At 41.7% G+C, this 10,756-nt stretch overlaps 1 protein-coding gene across 1 annotated transcript; it reads left to right on the top strand.

The window, feature by feature from the left end:
* Positions 1–3,939: 3,939 nt before the first annotated feature.
* Positions 3,940–7,878, top strand: LOC310949129 (myoD family inhibitor domain-containing protein-like; the record flags this gene model as incomplete). Its single annotated transcript, XM_083916462.1, has 4 exons — positions 3,940–3,982; positions 4,972–5,058; positions 5,320–5,556; positions 7,359–7,878. The coding sequence occupies 4 exons, from the start codon at positions 3,940–3,942 to the stop codon at positions 7,628–7,630; spliced, it is 639 nt and encodes a 212-aa protein (XP_083772588.1). The 3' UTR covers positions 7,631–7,878.
* Positions 7,879–10,756: the final 2,878 nt, after the last annotated feature.

The raw sequence follows: 10,756 nt of genomic DNA, 5'->3' as shown, positions 1-10,756 counted from the left end.
GTGTAACTTACAGTATGTATTTAATACATCGCCGTGTTTCCACTGAAATAAAAATGGTTCCAAACATTTCACCTTTATAACAGTTTGAGTATCTACAATAATGGTGTGAAAATACAACAGTCAATCATACATGCTTCTGTATAAACTTGTGTCTATAATTGTATGTCCAAAGTGTTTGATTACAATGTAATAATAAATAGATGTAAACCTAATGATGTATTGCCAACCAGTGTTGTTTATTGTACCAGTCACACCTGTGAATAATGGTATTGTGTTTTCGATGTAATACGGCACGCTGATACTAACCTGGCATGGTTACACCTTTGAGAGTGTATGTTGGGTATTTAGGAGTCCTACATGGTAATAAAATGTGCTTTGTTTTGGGCACTAAATACATTTTAGTACATAGTGTCATGTTTATGCCTTTGTTAGCAGCATAATGAAGTATATATAAACAAACATCTCATTTTTTATTTTGGCTTGAATGATAACAAGGGCTGCACGGTGGTGTAGTGGTTAGCACTGACGCCTCACAGCAAGAAGGTTCCAGGTTCGCATCCCGGCCTGGGCCTTTCTGTGTGGAGTTTGCATGTTCTCCCCGTGTGTGCGTGGGTTTTCTCCGGGTTCTCCGGTTTCCTCCCACAATCCAAAGACATGCATGTGTTGGCTTGATTGAAGACTCTAAATTGCCCGTAGGTGTGAATGGTTGTGTGTCTATGTTCGTCTCTATGTGCCCTGCGATGGACTGGCGTCCTGTCCAGGGTGTACCCCGCCTCACGCCCGATGTCAGCTGGGATCGGCTCCAGCACCCCCCGCGACCCCGACTCCGGGATAAGCGGTTGAAGATGAATGAATGAATGAATGAATGATAACAGCGTGGTCATGTTGCTCAGGGCTTTAGTTTTGCAGATTCCAGTGAGAAATAAAAATGATCTTATCAACTGAAACAAACTATGACTAGATAATTAAAAATCTATTCACATGGATACTCAGCGCAGTCCAAATCCTTCACAATGTAGCTGCAAAATGTTTATAAAAATGTTTATTTAGAAGAGTGTGTTTTGAACTGTGCATGAAGTGAAGATGCAATCCCTTAAAATACATACTGTAAATAATAATGATTTACAATAAATTATTATATAAACACAAGATTGTTTTTTCTTTTGTTGTTTTTCTTTTTTATCACATCCTACTATAAAATGCTAGAATGATAAGAAAATAAACAAACAGTGGCATCACACTGTCTCATCCACTGATGAACACCACAAAGTGAAGCTGTTACTGTAGACTTCACTACCGCATACAGAACAAAGACCTCAGTTTTTTTAGCTTCATGTTTTGACTAATGTCAGTAATTGTCTTTGCCGATAACGTGTTAGCTTTAAGTTTGCTGTTGCCTCTCAGGGCGTGCTTTGATTCCCTGTCAGCCCATTAGATGACATTTTCTTCTGACTGCCTCTCCACGCTGCGTTCATTGACTGAAAGTTAGCATGGTGCTAGACAACTTCAACAGCTTCACTTATGTGTTGCTTTGATGTGCCGTAGACTCACTGTGAGTCGGGCAAGTTGACGTGTTTTTCAACGCAGCAGTTTTGACAGCACTTAGTCAACAGCCCCTCAGAAAGGGCTGGTCTCTGTTCATCTTCTCATCAGCATGAGATGATGATGTCGCCCGTGTGTCCAATCTCTCCATGACGTACTCATCTGTGGGAAAACATGAATTCCACATACAGAGATGTAAATGCCATTGACTCTTATTGATTACTAATTAATCATTGGATTTTGATTTGAGATGTTAAAATAAAAACTCAGAAATATTAATTGATTATTGTGTTCTCAAACTAGGAATTTAAATTTGTAATAATGTTTTCAATACATGCACATAGATTTTACCACATGTTAATAGATGTCAGAGGTGACACAAAGTTGTTCATTTAGACAGTCAGGACATTGAGCTTCTCCAGGCACAGACCAATTTACATTACAATTTAATTAATGTTAAAGTCTACTCCAAGGTGCTGGAAAGGAGGATTCGTCCTATAGTCAAACCTCAGATTGAAGAGGAACAATGCGGATTCCGTCCTGGACCAGCTCTTCACTCTGGCAAGGATCCTAGAGGGGGCCTGGGAGTATGCCCATCCAGTCTACATGTGCTTTGTGGATCTGGAGAAGGCATATGACCGGGTCCCTTGGGAGATACTGTGGGAGGTGCTACGGGAGTATGGGGTGAGGGGGTCACTTCTGTGGGCCATCCAATCTCTGTACACCCAAAGCGAGAGCTGTGTCCGGATCCTCGGCAGTAAGTTGAATTCATTCCCGGTGGGGGTTGGCCTCCGCCAGGGGTGCGCTTTGTCACCAATCCTGTTTGTGATTTTCATGGACAGGATATCGAGGCATAGTCGTGGTGGGGAGGGTTTGCAGTTCGGTGGGCTGAGGATCTCGTCTCTGCTTTTTGCAGATGATGTGGTCCTGATGGCATCATCGGTCAGTGACCTTCAGCACTCACTGTGTGAAACGGCTGGGATGAGGATCAGCACCTCTAAATGTGAGGCCATGGCTCTCAGCAGGAAACCGGTGGATTGCTTTCTCCAGGTAGGGAATGAGTCCTTACCCCAAGTGAAGGAGTTCAAGTACCTCGGGATCATGTTTACGAGTGAGGAGAGGATGGAGCCTGAGTTTGGCTGGAGAATCGGAGCAGCGGGGGCGGTGTTGCAGTCGCTCTACGGCACCGTTTTGACGAAAAGAGAGCTGAGCCAGAAGGCAAACCGATCAATCTTCTTTCCTACCCTCACCAATGGTCATGAAAGCTGGGTCATGACCGAAAGAACGAGGTCGCGGGTACAAGCGGCCGAAATGGGTTTTCTCAGGAGGGTGGCTGGAGTCTCCCTTAGAGATAGGGTGAGAAGTTCAGCCATCTGTGAGGAACTCGGAGTAGAGCCACTGCTCCTTTGCGTTGAAAGGAGCCAGTTGAGGTGGTTCGGGCATCTAGTAAGGATGTCCCCTGGGCGCCTCTCTAGGGAGGTGTTCCAGGTACGTCCAGCTGGGATAAGGCCTCGGGGAAGACCCAGGACTAGGAGGAGAGATTATATATCCCCACTGGCCTGGGAACGCCTCCTGATCCCCCAGTTAGAGCTGGTTAATGTGGCCCGGGAAAGGGAAGTTTGGGGTCCCCTGCTAAAGCTGCTGCCCCCGCGACCCGACCCCGGATAAGAGGTTGAAGATGAGATGAGATAAGATGAATTTGTGCACATTAATGATCGTTTTTTTTTTAAATTTGCAGATGCATGTTAGTTGAAAGTGTCCAGAAGTACATATTATGTCATAACCACTGATGTTTTTGTTATGTACAGTGTTATTAATTTTGTTTAAATGTCTTATTTGTTGTTTGTTGGATATAATGCAGCGTCTTCTTACTAAATGAGGGTAGGGCCAAATGTTTGGCATTATACAGAACTAAAAACTGACTTATTTGCACACTGAATGCTAGATAGTGTACAACAACAGTTTTGAATTTGTGTGTGTTTGTGTGTATGTGTGTGTGTGTGTATGCTTAAGAGGGTGAGAGAGCTCAGTATTAAGCTAACACACTTGTGGGGTATGTGTCTTCATTGTGTTAGGTGACTAAAAGCAGAACAGAGAAGGCAACCTAAAGTCACACAACCAGGCTTCAACCGTCTCTGCTGTTCTGTGATCAGCATGTTTAGACCAGTCACTCAGGGATCTGCTGGGAAGGGGAGCGTTATTAAGTCACTGAACAACAGAAAAACACACACACACACACACACTTTACAGCTCACAGTGTCCTGGGCGGTGACTCAGGCCGGCATGTTGGGTGTTGTTTGGAGGTTTCCTGACCTCTTGGTGCTGACAGAAGCAGGAGGATGAAGTTCTAATTGAACAAAGTGTAACAGCAATCCTGAGCAGTCATGAGTATCAGACATGTTACACGGAGACCATTCACCAGTGGACGGGGCGACTAAAGGCAAGTACTACTAAATAATCTATAAAAGTAGCTTATTTTTCTCAATACATACACACCGATGCTCTGGCCACTTGCTTTTAAGCTGATAGACAATATTGTGTGTTGCTGCTCTTTATCTGTAACTTCTAATATTTTTCCCAACAATATCAAAAGTTTTCAGTGTTTCCCGAATAAACTTTACACTGGGCAGGGTGTTACAAATCCTAAAACACAATAAAAACATCATGGGACTGTAATGGTAAATTTGAATATTCCTTTTTCCTTGAGAAGCCTTTCAGACAGGCAGAACAGAAGGTTTTCCCCCCAAGATATCAGATCTCTTTTTCTTTTCTACCCATTTGTGTATTTTAATGTCTAGACCTTGTAATGGCATTTCAAGTTTCAGAGACAGTCAACCGCTCACTGTCTCATGATGTATTCAACCCTTTTGCATTCTGAACTGTGTTGATCAGACCTCTTAATTATACGGCAGGATGTCTGTGAAAGGACAAGAGTGTGAACCGTGCTGACAAGACCTCTTGATCAAACCACAGGATGTCTGGGCTGGTCAACCCCACAGTAGACAAAGGATGTAATACACATTCAAGGGGTGGGCTTTCCCTCAGGTATAAATGTTCAAGGTTTCTTTATGCTCACTGGTCTTTCCTCATTCGAGCCGCTCGCATGTCGATTGACCTTTTCTTTGCAAAGAAAATAAACTTTGTCGGCCGGCAAGAATTTGTTATTTCATTCTTCACCAAGAGCAGAAAATTTCCACGACAGGACACGGAAAGTTCCCACGGAAACACTAGACTTAATTAAATAAACTGTCAGGATTGCACTGCACATAATTCAGTGGTAATGATTTTGATAAATGACTACTGTGTTGTGAAACATTGTAAGCAAACCGGGATTTACAGAATTTTAATGTCTGTGTGGTCAGTGAGGAAATCTGTTGTATGTTTTGATAGCTTTTCAGCTAAAATGGTCTTCTTTTGATGTGTCTCAAGATAGTGCGTCTTTAAAATCAGCACCGGAAACCCTTTCAGCGAGTGACCCCAGCAGAGGAAACACCATCCCCACTGACCTCATCAGCAGTAAGTGGAAACTGTGAGACCTGTGTAGCAAACAATACAGTGTCCAACATTAAATGTTGTGACTCTTAATGAGGGGTTATCCGCTGCCAAAGCATCTGGAAAAAATGATAAATGCATGGGTGCAAAACAAGGAATTTACACTCCAGCATGTGGGACCCGTCTGTTTCTAATTTTAGAGTCCAGATTGATTACAGCTTGAATTAGATTTGTGCTCTGGTCTGTGATCATCAAGACACTCTGTTTGTCTCTTGTTTTTTGTAGCCCAGCCGCTACCTGCTGCAGCAGCACCGGCAGAAGCCTTACAGAAGGCAACGGGTGACCTTCAGAAGCCCACCTGCCCACAATGTGGCCTCAAAGTCCCGGAGCACGGACTCCCAGCTCTCTCCCCAGGCCTGAGCCAACTGCAGGGCTCCAGCTTGTCAGTGCAGAGCAGCAGCCGAAGGAGCAGGGGCAGGAGCAGTGTGGCTGGCTCACACCCACCTACTGCTACACCTGCTGGTACTTCCACTTCATTTAAATAAGACTGGACAATATATGAAATTGATATTGATACATTTTTCACATTTATCTTGATAATGATAGTAACACAGGAAATTTCTGTTCTTGAGCTTTTTTAACATGTACATATGGATTAAATACATTATCACAGTACATATTCTGGACTGAGCTTTGGGTTGATATCACTAAATTTGGTTTATCATCAACCCCTATGGGTTAAATTAGTTATAATGAGTAAGCATAAAACAACTGTGTGAAGACAGTATTTTTTTACTAGGGGTGCAACAGTTCAACAAGCCCATGATTTAGTTTGTTATTGTGGGGTTTTTTTGGGTCACAGTTTCGGTTTATTTAGCAAATTTTCCTTCAAAAGTGTTACTCAGTCTTTTAAAACCTAACTTAAAAGAGGATGCATCCTCAAATGTTAAATTTTTGCCTCTACATAGATAGATAGATAGATAGATAGATAACTTTATTTATCCCCGAGGGGAAATTAGGTCATCGTAGCCGCAGTACAAAGCAATCAGAAGTACTAAAAAAAAATAAGCTAAAATATAAAATACAAAATATGAACAACAATAAAATTAGTAAAAGTACAGTATCGCAGATAAACACTATATTACAATATGCTATGTATGTAATATGCAAGAGAGAGAAAGGTGCATTTCAGTGATGGGTCACTTCGAGTAGTGTGAGTTTATTCCCTGAGCGTTGCTCAGCGTTGCTGTGCAGCGTTGCTGTGCAGCGTTGTACAGTCTGATGGCAGCAGGTAGGAATGATTTCCTGTGCCGTTCTTTAAGGCAGCGAGGTTGGATGAGTCTGCTGCTGAAGCTGCTCTGAAGCTAGTCCAGGGTTTCATGGAGGGGATTCCATCCATGCCATCTCCACTGATCTCCACACTGTATTCTTTGCCTCTTAACTTCCTGGAAGGGAAAATCCTGACGATCCTAACATTTGTTTCCGTATGGAACTGCAAAATTGCAACTCACCTGCAAACTGGACTGCCGTTTGTGTTTTTCTGTTCTGTTTTGCATATTCTTAAAGCAATGGAGCTCTAAAAAAGTTTACCTTTAAGTATTTCAAACTGCTGCACTTTCTTCCACTTTTATCAAAGCATGCAGTCCTTGTTTATCATTGTGTTCATGTTGTTATCTCTATGAAGTTATGCATTAAAACAATACAGTAGCCACACATAATGCTCCTTTTTCATCTACGCACATATATAGATATTAGCATAAGTTATGTGCAGGGATGTATAATTCGAGCAGCTGAGAAGGAAAATGCTGAACCCCACTCCCCAGGGATTTCTGCCATCGGCTTTTCATTTACTTCCTTGAGTAAACAGGATAAAACGGCTTGATTTGCATGAGCTCACTCACTATCCGGTCCTTGTGAGGATGAAAACGGTAGCTGAGTAACAATACGATGGTTGGGATCGCAAGAGATGCACTGTAACACACCAGTGAGGTTAATGCATGCAATTTCATCTGCACCTAATTTGGGCAGGAGAGCAATTATCTTGTGACAGCTTCTTCCCAGTTGTTGTTCATCACTGGCAGCCTCTGTGGCCTTTTTTATTTTCCCCCGAGGACTGAGCGAAGCTCTGTGATTAAGTAAACGCAATCACACTTGATCACTGCAGCAGAGTAGCTTCTCTTTTAAGTTCTGGTTGGCACGACAAATAAACACGCAAGAGATTAATTTAGGGTTAATAGAATCGTTAATCCACGCTTGTAATGGTGTCTGACAGGCTTTAAGAACACACAACAGCTTTTCTGTGACATTTTTTACCTCACCCACAGACTCCTGTTTACAGCTGCTGTTGGCGTGCTTGTCGTGCCAGTGCTCCGTGCTGCTCCTGGGTCTGTTGGAGGCCTGTTCCTGTTGCCTCCACACCCTCTGCTCCTCCTGCTGCCACGCCTGCGCCCGCTGCTGTTCGGCTATCCAGGAGGCGCCAGTGGAGGAGCTCAACTGCCACGCCCACTGCCACTCGGTGCTGTTCGAGTCTTGTTGCGAGCCAACTGAGTGTCTTGAGTTTTGCCTGGAGTGCTGCGACATCTGCCATCGCAGCTAGGAGGCAGCTGGACCTCCAGGCCTGAGGACTAATATATAACATGTGACGAGACTGATCAACAGGCATTAAAGCCAGCGTGGGATTCATTTTCACTTCAATGACATTTCTTTTTACCAAACATTATCTTATTGACCTTGTTGTGAACCCCAGAGTTGTGATCGCCAATCTATCTACTAATTATTCTTACACCACATGCTGCTAAAACAAAACTTTAAATGTTCACTTTCCAAAGAAGGAGGATTTTTCTTGAATGCTTCACAATATTCTTCAGTAAAAGGGATTTTTAAGGGCTTTTACAGTATGACCATGAAGCACTTAAAAAAGTAAAACATCATGGAAAATGCAGTTGTTTTATTTCGTTTTTTCGTGACTGAGCTGGAGCCAGATGAGATTAGCCAAGCTTAGCACGAAGCCTGGAAGTGTGTTTGTGTTTAATCCATACACCAACAGAAACAGAAAAAACAGAATTTCTGTTCTAAAAAGGAGTTGGGTAAGTATTTGACTTACAATCGTTTTAACAGTTTATCCATGTATCTGCTAACTACCTGGCAACCAAACTGGGAGATGCTCTTATTCCATGTTGAACCACAAATTGGAATTTTTACACTTCTCTTCGTGTTCAGATAAAATCAAACGAGATACAGAGTAAATTAGTGAGATTTAGAGGAGCTCGGAGATTTCAGAACTTTGCACGAAGCCAGGCTAGCGGTTTCCTCACACTTCCAGTCTTTATGTTAACTTAAGCTAATCACCTCCCAGCTCCATACTTGTGGGAGTAGTTTGACATTTTGGGAGGGACGGGTTTTTTTTGTTTTGTTTTTTTACAGAGTTAGAAGGTCAATACCATTCTCATATTTGTTTATGTTGGCCTTCAGGTAACATAAAGCACAAAGGGCCCTCTCTAGAGCCAGTGGTCAGGTACCTGTGTCTGCTCTGGGCTACTGTAGAAACATGGCAATACAACATGGCGGGCTCTGTGGAAGAGGACCTGCTGAAGCCCTGAGAGGCAACAGCAAACTTCAGGTGATTATATGAAAACATAATAATAAATATTATCAATATTTGTGCTTGTAAGATCCATCTACATCCTGCAGTGTCAATCCTCCGATCAATATCTACAAGTAAGTAAATTAGTGTATTTCTCAAACTATTCCTTTAACAGCTGTGTGCATTCAGTCCATTCATTCTTTATTTATCTCCTGGTTGATTTTGTGGAAAATAGATTCATGGACCCTTTGAAATATTAAAACAAATATGTCAAGGTTATTATTTCTGCTTGTTAAATATCTTTGGCTAGGGTGGGGCTCATTAATACTCTAGTGTTGCTGTTCTTGATCAAATTGCTGCACACCCGAGTGGTCTTTTTATATTTTATAAACAAGCACAAAAACTTGCTGCACTGCAGTGTGTGCAAGCTACAGTGCATTCAAGATTCATGCTTTATTATACAGAAACAAAGCCTTTTGTTTGTACTTCAAGTTGCATTTAATAACTTTGACCCAGCAAGACCCTGAAGGAGAGGGGTCTAGCACTTTGCTCAGTTTTGTACGGGTTCTCATGTTATGAGATTGCAGGTTTGACTTCTTCCCGCACAGCTCTTTGCAGCTGAGGAACAGGGCGACAAAAAACGTGTCAGCTCTCTCTTGAATCCCTTTTCATTGTCATATAAAGCACTTAGAACATGAAAGGATGCGTATTGTCTCCACATCTGCGAAGATTGAAGCTGGCTCCTTTAAAGTTGTCGTGTGAGATGACAGCAGAGAGGCAGAGTAAACAGCCAAAAATAAAACAAAGCGGCGATAAAGACAACGCTGTCAATCTGTCCGGGCGAGCCAAGAGGCTCATTTAAATCATGTTAGAGCGAGTAAATCGAATTTAAGTATCTCTTTTGCCCACAACACATTTGGATTCTGCTAGTGACAAGAAACAGCGGTGACGTCCAATTTAGAGCATGGCGAGCATACACCAACAAATAAACACTCAGGTTTGTTCCACTTGTCCCCCTCAATTTGTTATACCCTTTACCCACAGCTGATGTCTATCTCCACAAATCAGAAACAGCTGATATTGTCAGAGTGAATTCAACTCTACATATGTTGCAGCCACACAGTGAAAATGGATACATATTTGCCTTTGAGTTTTGATTTGAAATCAGCATTAAAATAATCAATAGCTATTATGCAACCAATGACAATTTGGTCAGACAAAAACCCATTGACCAGATAATGTCAGCCTAGATACGGAGAAAGTTCTATTTCTTGACTAAGTCGATGAAATGCCAATTACTTCGCAACTGTTTTGTTCATGAAAGTGACGCATTTTCTCGTAAAATATTCTCACAAACTGCAACTCTAAACCTTTAATTGTTTTTTAGTAAAATAGTAATATGATAAAATATAAAATCATAAAGAAATTGATTTACAAACAAGGGGTTACAAAAATCCAAAACGTTAAAAGTTGTCAAAACGAACTACAAGAAATTACTCTACACTACAATTAGCTAGCTAGTTAGCACGCTAGTGATCCTGTTCAAGATTTCTTTAATTTCTCCTTGTAGATGAGACAGGAAAATCAGAAAAAATATATAAATGGAAAAAAAAAGGAATCACTCAACAATTCAACTTTTCTTTTAGGTTTTAGGAGTCAAAGTGTTCTTCAGCCAATCAAGTGCTGTGTCTCTGGCGGTTAGGGGTGATTCCCTGATAATTAAATGTAAAATAGAGACAAATCCAGTGCTCTGATTTTGCACAAAAAAATTGACTGGCATTGCCTGATTTGAAATAAAATCTACAGATTGAAATAAAACTGACCTAAAGTATAAATTAGAAGTTGAAAGAAAACTAGAAACCATCATGGTCTCTATTTATTCAAAGAGTACCATGCGTATTGATTTAAAATTATACTAATAATTGTTTTAAAAACGTGACTTTATTTTGTACCATGCTTTCATTTGGTCAACAGCGCTCGAGAGCTGCGTTTGCACATTCGTACCATGGTATTAAGATGTATTAATAAAATGGCCTGATCAGCTGACAACCTCATCATGCGTCTGAGGAACAGTTGTTGGGCTGGCAGTCTGAGATAACAAGACTGGGCATCACACATGGAGGATGACCCAGTGAGGAG

The sequence above is a fragment of the Echiichthys vipera genome, assembly GCF_963691815.1.
Source record: "Echiichthys vipera genome assembly, chromosome: 7".
Taxonomy (NCBI): domain Eukaryota; kingdom Metazoa; phylum Chordata; class Actinopteri; order Perciformes; family Trachinidae; genus Echiichthys; species Echiichthys vipera.
This window is presented reverse-complemented; position numbering and strand designations above follow the sequence as displayed.